The sequence below is a fragment of the Gymnoscopelus braueri genome, assembly GCF_963280865.1.
Source record: "Gymnoscopelus braueri genome assembly, chromosome: 5".
Lineage (NCBI taxonomy): Eukaryota > Metazoa > Chordata > Actinopteri > Myctophiformes > Myctophidae > Gymnoscopelus > Gymnoscopelus braueri.
The window spans coordinates 43,844,711-43,868,272 of NC_137606.1; the positions used below are offsets into that span (position 1 = coordinate 43,844,711).

The window sequence follows — 23,562 nt, forward strand, 5'->3', positions numbered from 1 at the left end:
TCAAAAGTACATGCTTTTAAAAATACATAAAGTACAAGTAAAAGTAAAAGTACATGCTTTTAAAAATATTTAAAGTACAAGTAAAAGTAAAAGTAGGAGTACATTTCTTAATTCTTGTACCAATGAATTGCTGTAATGTTTTCACAATGTTTCAGAGAAGTAACTCTGAAACCACCTGCACTGCATTCACTGATGTGCTTGCTTGTAGAACCACTACATTATACAAAGCCTGCAGAAACACCTATAAAAACATAGAAATTACTGAGGAACCAGAACTAAATACTTTTACTCCTATACACCCATACAAGATGTAACAAAGAGGCGAGCAGAGGGGGAAGCCAGAAACATGGCTAGTGTGTGAGCAGAAGCGTGTCCTTCGCTAAAATGGATGAGGTACAATGAGTCTTCTTACTGGTATGCAAACTGGGGCTTTTTGTGTTATCCTTTTAGCATAACCTTTGACTGTACTACCTGTACTGTTAACAAACCTGCTAACAAAGTATTCAATCAACCAATCAAAGGAGGTGCTTAACCAGTGACCCTTCAGTATAAAAAAACATGGGTCTAACATGACTGAGTGTATTTGTGGGTTAATGAATTTCCAGCTATACATTTTTGGGGAATAGGTGGAAATAGTTTATTTTTCCACCTTTTCAAATATTGTCATGCCAATTCCCAATTTTCCCCCACACTTAGTGCGGCGACAGAGATCACCCTCCCTTCCCGGCTTCCGACACTCCAAAACAGCCAATTATATTCGTTTGAGCGTCCAGCCAAGCTGGATGCACCGGAGGGCAGGAGCTTTACCCCTGGCCAACCTAGTGTCCCCCTTTGACATTAAACTGTTCAACCCCTTGTAATGTACCCTACCTCAATGTTCTCCTTGTAGTGTGGGACTCTGGAGAGGAACTGCTGCCTGGACACTGACTCTCCAAAGAACTGCGGGGTCTCCTCCAACTGTTTCACCAGGGGTTTTATGTCATAGTGCACCGCCTCCCTGTGAACCTGAACAAACACAGACATTCAAATATTACACAGGTGCAACATTTCTTAATCACATTAACCCTAGCGTCTCTGTAGATCAGCTTTTTTCACCAAATGTTCGCCCATTATGACATGTCCAGAAAAGGGATGCAAGGGGTGGTTAAATCGATGCTTTAGTTGAAATACCTGCACATTTTTCTTTCAGGTGTTAAACTGCATTTCCTTGACTATAATGCAGTAGAAAAGAAACTAGCAACACTATTCTGGGTCTCCAAGGCTGAAGTTGAAGAACAATGCTATATAGACTCATGCAGCTACTGACATGTACAAACCTCCAAGACATTAGCAGTGGGAAGACGCTCTGTGCGCAGGAACTCCAAAATGGCTCCGAAGTGTGTCCCATCCCGGTCGATGAAGTACCGTCCCTCTTTGTCTGTGCGTAGTTTGGGCTGTCCACTGAACAGTTCAGCTAGCCTGGAGTCGGGGTGTTTCCTTAAGGTGTTCAGAGACGTGCTGAAGAGGTGACCTCCAATGTTGAGCTGGACCACAGGTGATTGCTAAGCAGTAGTAAAAAGAAGGTTAAGACCCACCCACTGTTGAAAAACAAGGCAGTTTAAAGGAGTAGTTCACCCCAAAAAATACATATTTTTCTATCAATTACACACCCCATGAGGCCTTCAATTCATGGAGATGTTTTTGTTTTTGTCGCATTCCAAAGCCAATAATTTGATGACCGTTAGGAGACTCTGCAAGTCAATTTTTTTGGGTGAACTACTCCCTGGCCTCCTGGTTAGGTCTGGGCAACATGGACAAAATTATTTCTTTTTTATTTGTTTAACCAATACCTCAATATCGAGTGATATCGAGAGATAATATCATATTGCTACAATATTTTTTAAAATTATTGTTCTTTTATTTCAGAAATAGCCAAATTAGCAGATCTACAAGCTCACACCGTGTCGTATTGTGGTGTGCCACATTGGGGGCATGTAGATCAGCTATTTTTGCAAGTGACTAAAACCAGAAACAATACAACACTAATGCCATATCACAATATTACGATACCAAAATCCCAGTCCCATACCATCGATAGATATAATATCCCATATAAGATAAGGGAAATCTCTTAAGTTCAACTTATAATTGCATGCAGCAATACAGACAAACAATGTTCTTGGATCCATAAAATCAAACTAAAAAAAAAATCAAGACTGTCTATCTACCACAGAAGGGCGTCTGTATAAGTAATCTACACATTGGTTTACTCAACCTGATAAAAGCACATTCTTTACTGCACTATATCTCAGAGCCAGCCAACCATGCCTGGTCAAACTGCAACACCCAGGCTGAGGGAGTAGTACCTTGGCTGTAACCATACTGTATGCTATCCTATACAAATGCCCGTATTGATCAAAGGCTTGTTGTTATTGTACATGGAATGTGATATCAGAGTAGACTAGACCAGTGGTTCCCAATCAGTGTGCCAAGGCACACCTGTGTGCCGACACCCCAAGGGTGTCCCAAGGTATCCCACACCTAGACCAGTCCAGGTGTGCCTTGATTTTGTGACAACCACACGTTAAAGTTTTTTTTACTAACTACATCAGTACTTTGTGCACACTCATTTCCCAATACAGGCAAACACTATACCCCTAAATAAGATATATATTTAACCACTTTCAAGAGCCAGACCACCAGATTTCTGAACAGTTTCCACCTGGCTACCACATAAATTGTAAAAGAAAAGGAAAAACAATAAAAAACAGAGAACATAGGGCAAGTTACAGGCTCGATGCATAGTGAGCTTCAGTTGTAATGTCCATCCAATTGCAACTTTACTATTTAAAAGCATTCAAAAGTTCTGAGGTGTTGTTATTTGATTAAGTGTTATTGAGCCCTGTTGGTCCAGTTGGTTTATTTTACTACTGTATATGTTATTTTGTTATTTTCAAATGATAAAACATGTACAAACTACCCAAAAAAAAAGGGAAATTATTTATTTAAAAAAAGAAGGAAATCAACTACTCTGATCAATTTGTGTTTGTGCGTGCCTGCGTCCAGTCCCTGCGATGGGGTGGATAGGTGGGATGTATGTTTGTTTTTAAGATTATGACTCTTAAACAAACTGTTCTCTGTTCTCTGTTTTCTCAAACATCTCCATCCTACTACCCGCTCCTTGTTTTGTGTTCATTAAGTTCAGACGCCTACAACAGCTACATCTGGATTAAAGGACATTGCAGGAACAGCTACATCCCCTTTGTGGACAATTTTGCTACTTTCCTGAACCAGACTGAACATTCTAAGCTCAACGGGTTTGTCATTTATCGACAAACACTGAATTAACATGTGACGTTCAGTAAGTTAAATTTTTTTATATTTATAAAGTTTGGACACATCTTCCATTCAATGGTTGTTCTTTATTTGTATTTTTGTCTACACATAGATGAATACTGAACACATCAAAACTATGAAAGAACATCTCTGCATCTGTCTGGCAGAAACCAACTTTTCAGGAAATGAAAAAAAAAAGTTTTTAAAACATCACAATACTGCCTCATCAAAGTTGGTATGGTGACTTGTCAGATATTTGAATGTGTCCTTATATTATCATCACTTTATCCGAATACAGCTCAAGTGGAGTTAGGAGGTTTTTGACCATTAATGTGGAGAGAGTTGTTTTGTTCATCATTGATTAGAATGACAAAGTTTTTTTAATACTTTTCATTGGTTCAATATTTGTAGAACCCACACAGACGTAAAGGGTGTTCAATAGCACTCTTTTCCCTGTGTAATTTAATGTACTCTATTGTCTGCCTGTTTTTGTTTTATGTGTTTTTTGTGGGGACTGTGGATGTAAATTAGCATCTTTGCTAAATCCAGTGTATTTACATTACATTGATAAGTATTGTTCATTATTATCCATCTAAATAAACAAATAAAGTAAATGTATTAAACAGAAAAGAAAAAAAGTTGGAAAATGGAGATAGTTGGTTTCTTTTATCTTTTTTTAAGATTAGTTTTTGGCTTTTCTGCCTTTATTGATAGTTTTTTTTAAGTGAAGATGGACAGGAAAGAGGGAGAGAGAGACAGGGAGTGGCACGTCCAAAAGTATAGCCTCAGAAACTCAGAAAATAACAGCACTTCAGATTAGCCCACAAATAGGCTTCACAGAGTTCAAGTATCATAGACATCTCAACATCAACTGTTCAAGAGGAGACTGTGTGAATCAATTTATCCTATTTGTTTACTAGTGTTACTTCTTATTCTGTACTTGTTCTCTATCCATACCTGTATATTTGTTTTATCCTCACTGCAGTGCTGCTATGACAACTGAACTGTCTGTCTGTCTGTCTGTCTGTCTGTCTGTCTGTCTGTCTGTCTGTCTGTCTGTCTGTCTGTCTGTCTGTCTGTCTGTCTGTCTGGTACTGTATTTAATACTGTATGTTCACAGTTGCAGCAGATAATCACCACAGGTCAGAAGAATACACAATAATATAGTGACACGCACGCACGCACGCCTTGTCAAAATGTCAAGCGGCAGGTTTACTTGGCATTACAATCAACAAAGGAAACTGAGGCGGTTGACGTACCTGAGTCTTGTCATCACCATTCTCTCTCTCACCCTGCTGCTTTGGAATAACAGGTATGTCAAACACGTCTGATTGTACACAAAACGCAAATCATAATATATCATATTGCAATAGATCAATTATGTAAACGACCCAGGGCCCTATCTTGCACCCAGTGCAAAACATTGAATAATTACCAAATTCTTGCACTCATTTGTGCCTCCATGAGCATGTTGGTCTTAAAAAGTAACACTCTGTATTAAGGTCAGGTCTATAATGCATTGTAAGCACATTTCTAATGCATTATAATGAGTTTATAAGGCATTATAACACTCGTTAACGTTATAAATGTTTGTGATAATCTGTGACAACTTATAAGGTTTATGACATATTATAAGTACTGGCCATAATGCATTATAAGCTCAGTGGAACGGCGCATTATAACTACCATAACATAGTCAGTTATAAAGTGTCAACTTGTTATGCATAATTATAAACATGTATAATGAATGAATGTCTCAAGGACTCAAGGTCCATAGATACATACAAATACATACTCCAAGAAAGTTTAAAATCAGGAAATATTTGACCCTTGTCCTCTTTAGTTCTACAGATTAAAACAACACTCTTACTGGCATTATACATGACATCATTTTCAATACCATACACAGTGCAAATGTTGAGAAGCTGCTGGAGACCAGTGCTACTTGGGCTCAGTACCACCAGGTCATCTGCATACATCAGATTATTCACCAGATTATCACCCAGCATACATCCAGTGTTACAGGCATTTAACTGCTTAGACAGATCATCCATATATAAATTAAAAAGAATACTATTTCCCCACTTAACTTTCATAGTCGGGTTGATATACCAGTAGGCTAAAATCCTAACTATGCTCCCAGGCACCCCTCTTTGGGTTAGCTTAGAAAAAAGCTTATAATGATTGATGTGATCAAAAGCTTGTGACGCATCAATAAAGGACATAAGGACTAATGAGTTTTGCCCGCTATATTTGTCAGAGAGAGATAAGTACACCCCTTCTGTCACTTTTTAATCCTCCATCAAACTTTTTTGATTGATTTGACATATCAAACGATATCAAATTGATATTAGATCGTTATCGGTAATTTTAATCGAAGTTTGATATCAAATTGATATTAGATCATTATCAGTATGGATAAATCAAAATTAAAACAATATAATAAATAGGTCAACGGTTTTTCCCGCTTTTTAAATTATTTTTATTTAAGCGGTAACTATGGGGCCAATTAAAATAAAGCTCCGCCTCTTTCAAGCCCCTCCCCTCACGGTGGCTTACTTTAAATAGGGGAGTCAACCCTAAATATACTGACTGAAAAGGTGTGAAAGGTGTTGAAAGAGTTAAATAATAATAAATACCTAAAACAATAATAACATTAAAAAAGAAATATGATCTTTAGGGGGTCTGGTCTGAGCGTTGAGTTTTGTGTGTGTGGTGTGTCTATTTATAGCTGAAAACTAGTGTGGCTTTACTGTGGAGTTAATAATTAACTGCTTACAGTATGTTTGAACATGTTTGGTGTAATCAGCTGTGTGAATCCCATAGTTCATGAGAACGATGATACACTTTGCGATCACATGTACGTCACGTCACTATAAATGTGATCCTTAAAAATATTCAGTAAAAATTATGTCATACCGCTATTTATAGCTGAAAAGTAGTGTGGCTTTACTGCGGAGTTAATAATGAACTGTTTATGTTTTAACATATTTGGTATAATAACCTGTGTGATTCCCATAGCTCATGAGAATGATGATACACTTTGTCACTTTGCGATCACATGACCGTTACTTTAAATGTAATCCTTAAAAGTATTCAGTAAAAATTATGTCATACCGTAAGACCCGCCCTCCAATTATAAACGGTGAAATAAATCAGGTTATGAAAAAAGTTATGTGATGAAATACAGTAAATCTCACTGCTTTAAAATAGCAGATCTATAAGGTCATAGTAACAGTAGTTCTATTGTATCAAATAATGGATGAACAACATTATGACACTCGTGTGTTGGATCGTTATCAGTATGATACGTTATCAGTATAATGTATAATGAAATCAAGTACATGTTTTATCTACTATGTGTAGGATAGAGTTCTAGTTTAACACTGGTTCACAGGATATTCAACATCACCATGGTACATGGGTACGAATGTATGGATGGATGTATGGTTGAGCCCCATTTAAGCCTTTTATTGTTCCGTTGCACACATGAGCATTTGAGTATTGGGCAAGGAGTTGATGAGGCTTCACGGTTATGGTTTCATCTATAAGTAAACAGAAACACATAATTATCATACAGAACAATAATGACATCACATTTAACAAAATGACAATAAATAATTGGGTACCTAAGACATATGATTACTATAATGGAAATTATATGAAAACTACACTATTGCCTGTATGATTATGGTTATAACTTCTATGAGCCTTCCAAAGAAAGGACATTTGCACACTCTGCTGTTTGTAGGTCTATTTACAGAGTTTGCAGTAGTAGACAAACCGTGTTCTCACCTGTTGGTATCCTGTCAGAGTAACTATTTCGAAATAGAGCCATGTATGACTCTGTCCACTAACCACACCTCCAGCTATTTGTATTCTCTTCTTGTGTATAAAGGAAACACACAACTGAGCAATCGGGAGGCTGCATTTTGCAGTCTCCGAGAGCTCTCGTATAGTATAATAAATATATGTTGATTCATCCACTCTACTATCTGATGGAATTATTTCCTTTATATTGATGTGAAGTTTATATTTTTCCAGCTCTCGGAGACTGCAAAATTGTAAATTATACACCTCCTGTGCTGTGATACCCATGGGGTCATCACTCATGATGTTGTCTGTCTTATATGGCTCACTGTTGATACAGTTAAACAGAGCACTATAATGCAGGTGCCATATCTCAGCTATATTGTTTGCACCTGACGCTCCAACTACAGTACATGGTGTTAGAGCCAATTTAGTTATCTATATTTTATTTACTGTTTCTGACACCCGTTGCTGCTCCCCGCTGCTTGAGCTATGCAATAGAACCCACAGGGTGCGGGAACCCCTTGATAAAGGAATGACAGACAGACTGTCGGGGGACAGTTGGACAGGGGGAAATGTTTGGAGCCTGAGTGAAGACGGCAGCAAACAGTTTTTTGACCACGAATATAACCCGATTTAGATTTAGATTTTAGTTTGTTACTTTATACTGGACTAAACTTACATTTATACTGATTTATTTACACCACACAGCGAAGCTGATCGTTTATCGTCATTTTTAAGTTTGTTTTGTTAAAACAACGCTGTTATTACAAACAACTGGACCCTTGAGTTGTAAAGTGTGTCTCAACTTTAACCGTCTCCGCGCTGGCTGGCGACTTGAAAATAAAGGTAGGACAAGTCTCCATAACACATGGTAAGGGTGCTTTGCAGTTGTCTAGAACTCTGACTTCTTTCCAAAAATCAACAACATCATTACTTAACAGTTTCTTTTCCATGGAGTCAGCCCTCATGTTTTGTTCATTTTTCTGTATGTAGCGAACAGCATACTTAAACCTGGCATTGGTGAGCTTCTTATGCTCAAGCAGCTGCCCTTGTCTAGGTCTGCCTACCCTGTCCCAGGCCTTAAAGGTTTCACGGGCTTCCACATGATGCTCGGCTACAACCTCATTCCAACCAGGTCTGATGTTGTAGGTTTTGCTATTTTTATGTTTGTGGTAAGGTTTACCGCTTTCGTGCAGAGCACCCATTATGTTATCATACATAAGACAGAGAGCTTGCCTATGCTCCTTCACCTTACAATTTGTATCCCTACACAAAATTGCTCTGCTCAACGTGCAGCAGTAACAGGTCATTGTCAAATTCAGGGCTTCGACGCATGAAGTGTGCAACCTTACGTCATAGGCTTAAAATGAACTTAATTGAGATATCATAAGATATCATAGGTGGTTCTGTTTTCATCATGCATGTAGAAACATGAGCTGTGATTGGTCGACATTAGAGGGGACATACGTACAGAAAAAGCTTGTTTTAGATGGCTTGGCCTTCAGCCACGCTATGAAGAGACAAATTAACTCAGGCGTGTTCTCATTGGACCTACTGTACAGCCCTCCTAGAAGTACCGTCCAGGCCCAGAACCAAACAGAAAAGGTGCCCCTAGTGGCGGTCAATGGGACGCATACACTGCTACTGTCGGCATTCATGGAGCACCGAACATCCACACAAAAGGTCAGCAGGCTAGATTTTAATTATTATTAAAAGACAATATTCTCTGACGAAAATGCTTTCCTCCTCCTAAGATCAATCATGTTCTAAACACCAAAAGTGTGCAGGTTTTCATTCAGCTGATTTGGCAAAAAATCACCTCTAACCAGTCTAATGACTGCAGTCAGCTGGTTTGGCTGGGATGAAAGCTTGGAAGCACATGATTGGACACCACTGAGCGTAATGTGTTCATTTCTGTCTCCCTCATCCTCTCAGGTCCGTGTCATTGCTGTGGCACAGCGGACAGAAGCGGTGGCCTATCGTTGCATCCTCTCATGCCAAGAAACACAATGGGAATGGAATAATCAGCGTAAAATCCAGAAATCGAGTTCTCCACAGAGTACGTTTAAAGTGGCCTTATAGAAAAGGCTGCCATTGCTGCTCCCTCCCTCTTGTCCCACTGCCCTCAAAACCAAAAACTTCAGACTTGCCTTGCCTATTCAATCTACTTCCCCTATACAGTGCCTTTATGATTTTAACTGTTTTAGGTTTTTATTGTTTTTGTAAAACGACTTTGGGTATCTTGTAGGGGTGTGCCGATATATCGTCCCGCGATATATCGCGATACGTTTTCGTGACGATATGTATCGTTTTGGGGAAAAAAATATCGTTTTGAAATAATAAAAAAGTGCGTATCGTATCGTATCGAAATCGTATCGAAGTTGTGAGCCCAATATCGTATCGTATCGTTTCGTGAAATTAGTGTATCGGCACACTCCTAGTATCTTGCAAAGCACTATATACCATAAGTCTCATGTACCACTATAGTCAATAAACAAGGTACAGTAAATAATCACATAAAGAGTGCAGAGAGAACAGTGTAGTGTCTCAAAGAAACTTGGATACCAGAACCTAGCATCTATATAAAGAATGTGCTGAAACATGAGAACAAGTGACCAAGACATGTCTGCATAGTATCCACATCTTGGTCAATCGCTAGCATCAATTGAAAGAAAAGGTGACAAGAAGGGGTACAGGGAGAGTGAAGTGCTAGGGGGTAAGGTGGGGGAGTTTATTCCAAACCCTAACTTTAACCCTTTTACGAAAGGCTCGTGCAGCATTCCTGTGTTAGCTGAACCAAGTGAGCGGGGAGCCTTGTTGAGTTAGATCAGGCCTTGAAGGTATGGGGGTGCCTTTGGTAGGCAACTTACATACTAATGTATGCAATGACTGCAGTGCAGTGTTGTAGGCTGTTAATTTTAATCATCAAATAAATGTATTCATTAATTCATTCATGCTAGGTCAGTATCACATTTCTGTGGGTGACAGCAGCTTTCACTCGGACCATTTCGGCTTCGAGTACGGAACAGTGGATATCCTGTGTCCCCTCCCTGTGGGCTGTGGGGCTCCCTCTCACGTCGCTGTGATTTCTACTGGCAAAGACGGTACAAAAGTACTTGAAGTGAACAAAATGAATTGTCAATGTGATGCATTTTAACATATTATTCAATTGAAAACCCAACAGTATTAAACATGAAATATTATGAATTGGTCTTTAAAGATTAAGCTGTCAGCAAAAGCGGCCTATTGACACAAGTGGATTTTTTTTGTCTGTCCTCTCAGTCGCGGTTGAAGGGCAGCAGCCAGTGTTTGTGGAGGTGTTGAACCAGGAGAAGAGAAGTGCATTTTTTCCTCACAATTTCACCGTCTGCCTCACTACCATGTTTAATTTCACCAATGTGCTGCAGGTACTGGTCTTAAACACCCAACTTATTCAGTAACTGCATTGTCAAAGTTCAGGTGACCCTTGTGATTTATTAGCCTGGTAAACCCTCCCTCCGGAAATCTCAATTCCATTTCATTTCAGGAGTGAGTCTGGCCTGATCCGCCTGTCTGCAATATTGGCTGTGCTGGAGTTGGGCGGGAGTAATACCGTTGACTGACAACCCCTTCAGCCAATGATAATTTTTCCCCTTCAGCCAATCAGCAGTTCACCAGTCTTAATGTGACGCGACGGGACTTTTGAGACAGCCATACCCAAAATGGGTTGCCTTTTTCGGGTACAATGGTGTCACTGCCCGCCCCTACCGGTTCTCTAATTATTATTTTTTAAATAGGCTTTGTCATGATTAATTGACCACATATATGAAGTTAAACAACTAAATTCTATCCAAACGATATCTTATAAGTAAATTCCGTGCCTCAAAATAGAAGTTAGAGAGCTTTTTGAAGTAAAAAAATAGCGGAGAATTGGCCGCACAAGAAAAAGATGGCTGCCATTCGTGTTTTGGGCTCACTCGAACTCGCCACCTGATTGGCCAACGTAAGCTGTCAATCACAGAACAATGAGCGACGACGCTGATAGGCCCGGCCGTTTGGCATACAGAGCCAATATTGCATAAAGGCGGATCATGCCAGACTCACTCCTGAAATGAAATGGAATTGAGATTTCCGGAGGGAGGGTTTACCAGGCTAGTGATTTATAGTGTGTGGTGAACCTTTCAGCTGGTCCAGAGCATGGAGATGTTGAGACTACTGGGGGTGACCAGAGTGGTCATCTATAAGACCAGCTGTAGCCCAGATACACAGAGGATTCTGGACTACTACACACATACAGGTAAACATGCATTTTCAACCTGATTCAGTGAAGACAGGGGGATCCTGTCCTATTTTAAGTTACACAATGTATTTCTTTCTCTTCGTCTCCCTCCAAGGTCTGGTGGAGGTGATTCCTTGGTCTATGTCCAGTCACCTGAACATGTCTGCAGGCTGGAATGCTAAACTCAGTTCTGGTCAGATGCATTACTATGGCCAGATCCCTGCTCTGAATGATTGTGTCTACAGATACATGTACCAGACACAGTACATCGTCATGCACGACATAGATGAGTTCATACTGCCTCAACAAGTGGACAGGTATATTGCCCCCCCCTTATTTTTTGCCTTATATTTGCCCTTGCACCAACGTCCAAGTGAGATTTATCAAAGGATCATATACAGCCAATCCTAGCGTACATTTGGTCGGAACTTTGATAAATACCACGCCTGAAACCGACCGTCATTTAAATAACGTGCCCTCTCTCTGTTCTCGAAACGCCCTTAAATGTTCTCGGAACGCCCGATTTTACGACATGAAGAACCAGAATACGACCAGACAACGCATGGAAAGCTATTAAGAAAGAGTTTCCCCCGCCCGCCTCGCTGCTTGTCAAGTCAAACACACACACACACACACACGGTCACACGCACACGCGCACACACACACACACAAAGCAGTCATGTATTCCCCATGAGACTCGGGCTGCAGTCAATCCTGTGCCGCCACGTTAATGAGAGATAATTAGTAACTGTTGTCTTGCCTTCAATTTCATATTCTCTCTCTCTCTCTCTCTCTCTCTCTCTCTCTCTCTCTCTCTGCTGGCTTACATCCAGGATGGGATTGTTTTAATAGACCTGGTCGCTTGTTTCACTCACGTAATCTTGCAACGCCGGAGCCATCGAAAACATCCACCACCCAAACAGCACTCACATAATCTGGCAACACCGGAGCCGTCGCTTGTAAATATTCATAGATAGTTGAGGGTTGCTTTTGTTTTTCTTGTTTCTAACGTGTAGTTGCTTATTTGGGCTTGCTTTCAAGATAATTTTTGAAAATATCTTATGTAATAGGGCTCAAGTGGTAAAACTGGTTGCTACTTTTGGTCTTGTTTTCATAGACCTGGTCGCTTGTTTCACTCACATAATCTGGCAACACCGGAGCCTGTTGTCTTTGGGATGTAGATGATATGAAAATTACGAAAATATTACTATGGGTCGCTATAATGGAGTACGGACATTACTGCGAGTGACTGCAAAGAGAAGATAGTAAATACGACGTTATTAGCTAGTTTTGAGCTAGCGGAATGGCGTTACAGAAGCTGGCCTCGATAGCTAACCAGTGTTGGTGTAAATGTTGAATAACAGCACAGCAAACAGCAATCAAAAGACCTCACGGGGGGTGGAAAAGCCGCGTGTGCGCGCACGCGAAAAGCTGCAAATGTATATAGATAGATGGGGGGTTTCTGCGTTACATTACCTGATTTAGCTTAACATACTGCGTGGCTAATTCAGGGAGCATCTTATGAATGGAGCCATCAACAGCAAGTATAACTGTATTCCATCTATTCATTAAAATAAGTACCAGTTTGTAGCTTAAAAAAACAAATTCTCTCACCAACTGGAGAAGTGCCAGGAGAAGACTCACTTCAGACAACATGTTTGCAAACAAATACTTGTACACAGAACAACCGTTAGAGAGTAACATCCATTCCCTTAACATAAGAACTTGTGTCACCAGCTACTCAGAGCTCCTTCCACTGCTTGAGCAGAAACACGGTGCAGACTTTGGCTACAAGTTTGAGAACAACGTGTTTCCTTCCACTGTCTCACGTCCTCCTCCCACCTCCCAACCTCATGAGCATCTTGCCGGATGCTGCCCAGAGTGGCAGGGAGTATCTGGGGTCAACATCCTGGCACACCTGTTCCGCGAACCACCTGTTTCCCACACCCTTCCCAGTTTCAACAACTTTAAGATCATCATCAACCCCCGGGCTGTGTGGAGCCCCACCGTCCACGGCCTGCTGGACCCCAAGAAGGGTTGTGTTTGGGTCGACAACAACGTGGCAAAGTTGTATCATACTAGGTAAGGAAGAAGGTTTGATGGGTTTTCATGTGTGTTCTGTATATGAATGTACTTCACACATTGTGAGTTTTGGAGAAGACCTTAATGCTCAGACAGAAGTGGTTGATGATGGATTGATGCATTAGTGGTAGCAGTATAAAATAAGCTAGAGAGTTTATTATGATTTGTTGCTACGTATAGTATGTTCTATCTCTCCTCTAGAACTCCATGGCTGACCCATTTGACAGCAGACCAGCTGGTGTATGATGGCCGACTGCTAAACTACAGCCCATATCTCATCCCTGCTGTCAATTCTGTCCTCAGACAGACTGGACTCATACCACTGGACCATACCAAGTAGCAAGGAGCGTGTGCATGTGACTGTCCTCATGTAGACACTGTACTTGAGGAACCCAGACTTATTTAGTCTATCGCAGGAATTCTGTGTCTCTAGGCTATCTGTTTACATTTGTGTGCAATCGGCTGCAATTATATTACTGATTATTTTGCTAGATATGTTACTGTTCATCGTTATTAGCAAGGATTTGTATTTTATTTCACACTACTTTTCCCCACTTTTGATATGAACAGATCCCCTTTTTTGTGGTCATTCTGAATTGAGCCTCTGTACTGTAGAGCTTTAATCGTCCCTGAAAAGTTGAGCCCGATAAGGCCCAAGCCTGTCAAAATTATGTCGAACTAAGACGTCTTGATACTTTTTTACACGCCAAGCCCGAACCTGATTACACACCAAAAAAATATACTTAGCTACTGTTTCCAAAGATTGACAGAGGCAGACAGTTATTTGTCAAGAACATGGGTCATTCTACCTGTTTACAAACATTGTTATTGAATAAAACAGCTTGGAACTATAAATGTATAGCCTACATTTAAAACTCGAACCCGACATGAGCCTGTGGAATATGTGAGAAATAAAGACCAAAACAACCCCATCTCGTCGGGTTAGGTCACTCACAACGGGCAGAGATTGAATTAAATTTTGACCAGGTGCATCCTGGTCTACAAAGAGACTGAGCACTAGTCATTCACGACATGTTTTCGATCATTGGCTGTCCTGCCTCTCCTTCATTCCTTTAAGCCAATGGGGACACCTACCCGTTTTGCCTGTCCTTTAAGCCAATAGGGAGACGGGCCATCCTCCCATGCTATGGGATCATACGCCCTCCCCTGTCTCTCTTCTCCCCCCTCTCTCCCCCTCTCTCATTCACTCTGCTGCGACTGACGAGCACGTATCACCGCCCGGCCGTCAGCGCTGCTTAATGTCACACGTTCATTAATTTACTCCAGGTGTGTAAGCTCAGAAGCTCATTTAAGTGGGCATTGGGCAACAGTCTAACCTCTGCGACCATTTTGGTTGACAAAGACAGCAGTAGTTGAGCCCTGTTTGTTTCCTACTGGGCATGCTAATGAGTGCTAAGTGCTAACAACAAATGTATGCTAACATACACACACACACACACACACACACACACACACACACACACACACACACACACACACATGCTCACAGAGAGAAGCACCTGGTATAATATGACTTGTCATTTCTTGTATTATTTTCAATAGATTTTTTTATTGTTTTTATTGTATTGTATTGTATTTCACACACAACCATTAAAAAAATATCAAAATGGATTACCAAAAAAGTCTATGGCTTGTTCTACTGTGGTCGACTGAACATTAAACAAGACAAATGCAACTCATCTTAATTCTTAAACTCTAATGTAATACCGTTAATCCACTGGAAATGTGGGGGTGGGAACTGGAGCTGGTATCGATTATAATTTTATTTCACTCCATCAAACTTAACACTATCAATCGTGTATAAATGATGTAGAATTCCCCCACGCCAGGTGTATCAAGGGGTGCGTATGCCTGCAAATTATACTGAGCAATAATCAACGCACAGATCAGGATGTATGAAGGATGGAAACGACGTGAGAATGTGCACGCCTCTTCACACACTGCAGATTGTGTACACAGATTAACAGGGAGAATGTAGGCCCTATGCTGGGGACAAAGAGTCGTGAAGAGAGATTATATATAGCCTACAGGAACAACCATGACCTTTACCTGTGGAAGTTATCGACCTATGTGGTCTACCATCCTATGTGAGCCTGACAATGCATTCATAATCTTTTTGCACATGTCACCTGCTGCTAATGTGGACCTACTGAATGTGTCGCCACCTCACACCTTATGTCTAACCTCTATGCTAGGGGTCTTCAACGTTTTTCAGGCCAAGGACCCATAGGCGGCCGGGGACGTTTTTTTTTTTCAAATATTAAAAATATATATATATATAAAAACAAAAATGTTTTGTAAAAACAAAAAGAGTAACAAACCCGTGGAAAACCTGAAAATTCGCGCTTAATTAACCAAAGTAACCAAATTAAAGTCACAACCCCCCCCCAAAAAAAGAGTATCAAACCCGCGGAAAACACGAAAATTTCGCGCACACGTGTATTTTCAGACATTGAACCACTTAAACTCTCAATACTTAGTGAACTCTTTTTTCCCACTACACCAAATCTCTTCTCCAAAAATAGATCTAAGCTCGATCACAACACATCGCGTTGTGAGCTTGTAGATCTGCTATGTTCCCCACAGATTAGGAATGCTAGGGTTCATGTGGTTAATGTAAAGAAAGGGGGAAAAAGTTCCTATCACACAAACATTTGGTGGCCCCCCTCTAGTAGCTCTGTGGACCCCATACATATATTATGTATATTTGAGATTTTGTTTTTTCTTTAACTGTCTGTTTTTTTCTCCCTTGCCCCCTGCTCCCCCCTTTGTTTTTGTTTTCTTTTTTCTGAAACAACAAAAATGATGGAGCTTGCACAAAAACAAATGTTACCCACTTTTTACACCTTTAAACTGTGTTGATTTTTTCTGACCATGTGTTTTTCGAAACAGTGAAAATAGACGATCTACATCTACACGTTGTGAGCTTGTTTTTCAAAGTAAAAAAAATGCCTAAGAAGATTAGGGATATGGCATAAGGCACCGCACAAGATAGGGCCCATCATATGACTTCCGAGGAATACCAAAACGCTCGCCCCATAACACAGTCGCCCCGGGGCAAATCCGGTGACCTCGGAACGGTCGCCACCTAGTATTCCCAAACGTAACCTCAGTAAACTATGCCTAAACCTAACCTTATTCCAAAACGTTACCTCAGTAAAACGGTGCCAAAACCTAACCTTATTCCTAAACTTAACCTCAGTAAAACAATGCCTAACCCTAAACTTATTTCTAACCTTATCCTCAGTAAAACAAATACAAGAATACAAGAACCGCTGGGGGCGAGCGGTCCACAAAGAAAATGAATAGATTGGACATGGGAAAGGCCTTGGACTCAGAAACATCATGCGCAAATATTAGCCAGAGGTAAAAAGACATTAAAGGAGGGGCTTGTTTGATATGCGTGGTGCCTCAGTCATGCATGACTTACAACAGGCATGCTAAGAAACTCATCAAGTATGTGTAATTTAGATAAGATTACCCTTTATTGTTCCCCGGGTGGGAGAGATGTCATAGCAGCAACAGCAGTATAGGCAAGTGAAAAAACAGGAACAGGTAAGCGTGGGAGACAAGAGACAAACTAGATAACAATAAATACTAAAATATAGGTCAAAACTGTAAATACATTTAATGATTTGATTATTGTTTTTTTTTTAAGATGATTTCTGAAGCCAAGTTCAACATCCCTGCTGAAAAAAACAGAATAGACCAGCATAAGCTGGACCAGCAACGTCTTGCTGGTCTTAGCTGGTGACCAGCTTAGAGTGTATTTTCAGCACTTTTTTGCTGGTCTTGGTGGTTGACCAGCTTATGCTTGTAGGTTTTTCTGGTCTATGCTGGTTTAAGCTTGTAGCTGGTCTATGTTGGTTTAAACTGGTAGCTGGTATTTATGATGTTTTTGCTGGTCTATGCTGGTTTAAGATGGCATTTATAATGGTTTTGCTGGTGACCAGCTCATGTTGGTGGGGTTTGCTGCAGTATGTTGGTATTCAGGGCACAACCTTGCCTGGAGAGGATGGATGATCACAAAATGCAGTAAAGACAAAGTTATTTAAGTGACCCTTCATATATCCTCCTATAATTTGACAAACCTCTGTAACTCTGTAGTCAGTAGTCAGTAGTCATGTCATGGTGAAGCTGCCCGGTTCTCCTCAGACAGTGGCTGGAGCAATTGCTCTGATTTTGCACAAAGCCATTTACCATTACCATCTGAACTTAACTGCGAAGCCGGTTTTTCAATTTCATCAAATCTCAGCTTCTTATTAGCGTTTATGTGTCAAACAATGGGAGATAATGTTGCCAGGTTTTGCGCGAGAAACAAGCAGCAAGGTCTATGAAAACAAGGCCAAACAAAACAAGCCCCACAAGCAACAAGGTCTATGAAAAGAAGGCCAAACGAAGCGCCTTCACACATATACATTGCCTCTTGGAAAACAGCCGATCTACAAGCTCACAACGAGTCCCCACACCCACCTGCACTTTCACAACCAATGCCAAAACACACTAACACCAATATTGCCCCTAAACCGCTTACAATAGGCCAACATGGCAACGCCAGGGAGCCACATTCCATTCTGCGTCGAGGCTCCGTGGTGTGTGTGTGTGTGTGTGTGTGTGTGTGTGTGTGTGTGTGTGTGTGTGTGTGGCAGGGGAGATGATCGCACCACAACTTGGGTCCGCGGCCGTGTATGCATGGACACGCACGTGCGCATGCACGTTGGGGAGGCACGTGTCAGAATGTACATTATTTGTGTTTGCGCGACACCCGTGTGTGTGTGTGTTCGCGACAGGGCACGGCTCTGCATGAGGATGTACCGTGGTGTGTGTGTGTGTGTGTGTGTGTGTGTGTGTGTGTGTGTGTGTGTGTGCGCGCGCTCGTGACGGCTCACGCGTGTGTGTGTTGGCGACGCGGGACGGCGCCTGTTAGATCTGTATATGAGCGGGTGTTTGTGTGTGTTCTGTGCCTCCTTCTGTACACACTACAGAGTACAAACTCACTTTCCATCCCTGATACAGCGCATAAGCCAAACTGCACACTTTGGTTGCTCATATCCCCCTACAGGTATGGTCTAGTTTGATTAAATAACAAAAAACACCACAACTGTAATATTTCTCAAAATCAATCCATGAACATCATCATCCTATAATTTTACAAATCCAAAACACTGTCTGTGCCCAAAATCTCTTCTGCCCGGTTCTCCTCAGTGCCTGGAGCAATTGATCTGCATTTGCACACAGCCATTGATCATTACCATGTGCACGGAACACCGAAGCCCGTTTTTCGCTTTCCCCAAATGTCAGCTGTTTATTAGCGTTTTTGTGTTCACTGGCTCCCGGCTTGCCAAATCATGTGCGTGAAACAAGCGCCGGTGTTGCCACATCCGTGAAACAAGCGGACCATGATGCGTGTGTTGGGTGCTCATATCCCCTGACGGGTATGGTCTAGTAAGCATAAATATAGAAGTTATAGACTATATACATTGTACACTATAGATTATAGATGCTGGTATACTGTAGGTGGGTGAATACATATTAAGTAACTATTCTACTATTATACAAAGTGTACACAGAGGGTAATCTCTCAAGAACAGATTCAGAGCTGCGCAATCGGAATCTGTTGGGACGGTCGTGGAACCAAATGGATCCGTGGACCCTCTCTCTCTCGGACTAACAAAACAAGCCAAAATGGCTCTTTTAAGCCAGCCGCTCATATTGAACATAATTCCTGAGTAAATTGTGTATGAACAGAGTTAAATCAGTTTGTGTGCCTCAGCCTCAGCATAAAAGAGTCATATTTTTTGGTCGCGGGATAGTGTCACGGAACCCATAGTGTTCCATGGTGGAAGAAATGTTTTCTAGTCGGAATGAAAACATAGGTGCACCACCGGAAGTGGAGGGCTGAGGGCATGGTCCAAACCCCGGTTTCCAGTGAGCATACAGTATATAGAGTATAAATAAAATTGGTGATTAAGTCAAGTTGGGATGTTTGTTTAAATTATTTATTAATTTAAAATTAATTATTAATTTTTGAATGTGTTATAAAGTACATTATTTGGTTCAGATTTTTCATCCAATGATAATTATCATGATGTTGTATTCCTCCCAGGTTGGACATGCACCCAGGGCCCACGGCTGAACAGGGCATTGCAGGTTGATGCTGGCCTGGGACAAGTGGTTGCTACAGACACAAACCGTCGAGTCTATTTTCTGAGTGGCTCATCCTGGACCAGACTGCCAAATGCCAACCTGAAGCATATCTCAGTGGGAGAAGCAGGGATATGGGGGATTCATGTTTCAGACTACATCTACAAATATGTGGGTGGCAGCTGGGCACGAGTTTCAGGTAAACAAAACATGTTCAGCTTCAGCTCCTTCTTTGTACATCAAACGTCATTAGAAATAATTTGATAGGGTGCGGCCGCTGGCCTAGCGGTCCAGGCGCGTACCATATAGGCTCTTATGCAGCATGACAGCGCATCGTGTGTTCGAGTCTCGTTCCTGATGATCTTTGCTGCGTCTCTCTCCTGGTCTCCCTCTTTCCTGTCAACTATCAATAAAGGCAGAAAAGCAAAAAAATCTAATCTAAAATAATTATATAATAATTGGATAAGTCATCACATTTGCAATACATTATGGGAGATATGATGTGGTATTTGGACTGTTTATTGACACCACAATTGCGCCATACTTTTTTCAGGAAGCTTGATGCAGGTGGATGCTGGAGGCAATGGTTTCGCTGTAGGAGTTAACAGAGGCAACAGCCATTTTTGTCTTAAGAGTGCTTACACAAGGGCCTTCCAGGGTCGTAGCTCTGTAGGATGGACTAGTCTAGGAGGAAAATTGAAGTACATCAGCTGTGGCCCATATGGATGCTGGGGAGTCAACAGGTCAAACCAAATCTTCTTCAACGCGGTAAGATTTTTGGGTTACAAATAACTAACTAACTAACTAACTAATTAGCCAACTAACTAAAATAAATATGTAATAAATAGATAAATACAATAAAATATTAATAATTTCATCTGATAAAAGTTGCAAATGCGTAATATAGTTGCAAATAACATTCCCTCATATTAAAGCTCAGCCACATGTATTTATTTATAGCATCTGACTGCATTATGAACAGCGCAATGGATTCTTCTGGCTATGAAAATGACTACTAAATGTTGATGATGTGTTTTTATTTTTTAATATATAGCTCAGGTCTGCAGCCACCTGCTCATTCTCAGGCTATAGGCACATTGATGGATCACTCACAATGATTGAGGTGGGGAGTGACGGCAATGCCTTTGGGGTAAACAGGAGCGGTCAAGTTTTCCAAAGGTGAGCCAGAGCTAAAAAAAAAAATTGTGAACACTGAAATCTTGATGTCTTTAAGCCTCCATTATTTTACAGTTTAAAATTTTCATATTTTTTTTGTCTGTTACTTTTGTATTGAGTTGTAAAGTTTCTGTAGAACTATTAGTCTCAAAAACATAAAACAGTTTAATCTTCAATTAACATGTCGGTAACAATTTCTATGAAGCCCATGTCTAGTATGCATTATAAACACACTTATAATGCTTTATAATCTGCTTATAAACGTATAATTATATTTATAAGCACTCATAAATATTCATAATGTATTATAATTTATAACAATAATCATAACTCATTATAAAGCATTTAATAATGACTTATTAGGTCAAGTATCTTAATACCTCATAATCGAATCAAAGACATTTTTGGCAAGTGAATTATAATTCTCATAGTTCTAATATATTCTAATAATTTTATAATGCCTTACAATTTCTGTTATAATGAATTATTGTGTGGTTATATTCATTGGGTGCTTTAAGTAAAGTAATGAGATTCCTGGAGCAGTATGCAGATGCGTTTTGTGTGTTGTTCTTGCCTAGATTAAAAATATATACAATTATTATAATCTATTACAACTATGCAATTAACTATTATTATACACTATGATCCTGGCCTAAGTAAGTAATTAATTAAGTATAAGTAGATCAGTCAGTCAGTCAGTCAGTCAAAAGTGGCCAAAAGTGACCAGCAATTATGAAGTAATTATGGTAATTGTCAGTATAAGTATAATAAAAGGCTTTATAATGTGTTATGATGCAGTATGAGTACTTATAATTAATGTTTGATAATCCTGGCTGTGTCTGTCTGACAATTCAATCATTTACAAACTGATGTTGAATCATTACCACAACCATGAGAAGTCTATTTGTGCGCAGATGAGCATAACAACGATAGATAGGTTTGAACATTACAGGCATGTATATAAGCCACATGCGTTCTGTGGACAAGGCCCCTTTATAATGCATTAGTATACTTTGGCTTCATAGGAAGTGTTACCTCCATGTACCCAATACCATGGTATATGACTCTAACATTTATACATCAATATTGTGTCCTAACAGAACTGGCATTTCCAAAGGACGTCCATATGGGAGCGGTTGGAAGGTGGTTCCCTTGTGCATGACCATGAGACAAGTCTCATAGATCTTGATACCATTTATGGTGTGTCCACCAGTGGAGTCATCATGAAGTGCACTGTGTGAGGTGTCAGCTGTGCAGCAGACCTCCAGTTCCCTTCTACTTTGAACAACTGACAATCAAATACTTATTGTAAATGATACATTATCAGATCATCTCTGCCATTTGGGATGTGACATTTTGGGGGGTATAGGGAATGTTTCCTTACCGGGTAACTTTCTTTGCTGTAAACATATAACCCTGGTGTGACTCTTCTGTGTTTAATGAATACATTATTCAATAAACTTCCATTCAGCATTAATTAAAACACATTTGGACTCTTTGATCTTTGTTGCATTTGCCAACCTTTGTCAGGTAACACTTGTCTGTCTAGTCCCTTACATCAAATAAAGTTTTAATTGGAAACTGCAACATTCAGAGGAAGCAATAGCTTTGTTTTACATCATTACATCACAGACAGACAGACAGACAGACAGACAGACAGACAGACAGACAGACAGACAGACGTGTTACAGTATTGCACTCACTGATTCATGGAGGCCAAACTACAAAAGCATCAACCTGTATGAGGCATCACCAAATTAGTAGTTTGATGTGAAATATTCACATTTTCTGATCATTTATTGGTCACACTGGTGTATAAGGACCCTAATAGCTCAGAACAGTATTTGAGCATAATCAGGATTATATAATTCTCGTTTTGACTATCTGCCTTTAAGTAATTCAGGAAGCCTTCTCCCTTCTGCCAGGCTGTACACAGCAGAGCGGTCATTTTGAATTTCATTCTGATTGATTGATTGATTGATTGAAATTTTTATTAGGCAAAAGAATGTAAAACAACACAGTTACATTTATAATGCTTTTGTCTAAAAGGTCCGGCCAAAAAAGTCCTTGCGGACTTGTTTCCGTTGGGGTCCTTGAGTTCTTCAAACCTTTAGCCATTCAACATAATTCAAGGGTGCTGAATCTGAAAAAAATGGTACCCATGCAACATTTTTTGTTTTTAACCTTCTTATTTGCATAACAAAATGGATGCCAATTTTGAACAATTTCTTCAATAACTATAACAACAAAGCAAGGAAAACTGACAAATAACGTGTATTTATCTATGTTCTGAGGGTCAGTAAGGTATGTAAGGTATTTATTATGTAATAAGTGGTAAGCTTGTTCCTAAATATGCAAATTAGAGGCCACCATTACAGAAAATGGTTTAGTACTCAAAGGGGTCCATATGCATCCCCCTTATTGTCTCCGCCAGGCCGAAAGGCATGGCGAGAGATTATGTTTTCCACCCCGTCCGTCCGTCCGTCCGTCCGTGTGTCCGTCCGTCTGTGACCAGCTAATCTCCGGCACCGTTGTCTTGATCACAGCGAAACTGTGCACACACACTCCCTGGATGCCAATTCAGAACCTTTGCCCCAAATTCTTCTCATGGGCCTTTTATAGTGCCACCAGGAGGCCGATTTGTGCAAAACATATTTTTTGACAGTACTCCTACAGATTTTGTCCAAAAGTCACGCAAATCGGTACACAGTATTGCTGTATATTTCTGCTGTATATTTCATTCACAAGTAGGC

The 23,562-nt window shown here is 40.4% G+C and overlaps 2 protein-coding genes across 2 annotated transcripts; one reads left to right on the forward strand and one right to left on the reverse strand.

Moving 5' to 3' along the window:
* Positions 1 to 846: 846 nt before the first annotated feature.
* On the reverse strand, positions 847 to 5,294 carry LOC308085915 (BTB/POZ domain-containing protein KCTD14-like; the record flags this gene model as incomplete). The annotated part of the gene is made up of 4 exons (XM_080429231.1): positions 847 to 1,005; positions 1,317 to 1,541; positions 4,575 to 4,642; positions 5,216 to 5,294. The coding sequence occupies 4 exons, from the start codon at positions 5,292 to 5,294 to the stop codon at positions 847 to 849; spliced, it is 531 nt and encodes a 176-aa protein (XP_080285357.1).
* Positions 5,295 to 9,813: 4,519 nt separating this feature from the next.
* LOC308085916 (uncharacterized protein) lies at positions 9,814 to 22,126 on the forward strand. Its single transcript, XM_080429232.1, has 9 exons — positions 9,814 to 10,232; positions 10,411 to 10,535; positions 11,293 to 11,404; positions 11,502 to 11,703; positions 13,124 to 13,422; positions 19,596 to 19,832; positions 20,187 to 20,401; positions 20,688 to 20,812; positions 21,910 to 22,126. The coding sequence occupies exons 1-9, from the start codon at positions 10,082 to 10,084 to the stop codon at positions 21,989 to 21,991; spliced, it is 1,548 nt and encodes a 515-aa protein (XP_080285358.1). The 5' UTR covers positions 9,814 to 10,081; the 3' UTR covers positions 21,992 to 22,126.
* Positions 22,127 to 23,562: the final 1,436 nt, after the last annotated feature.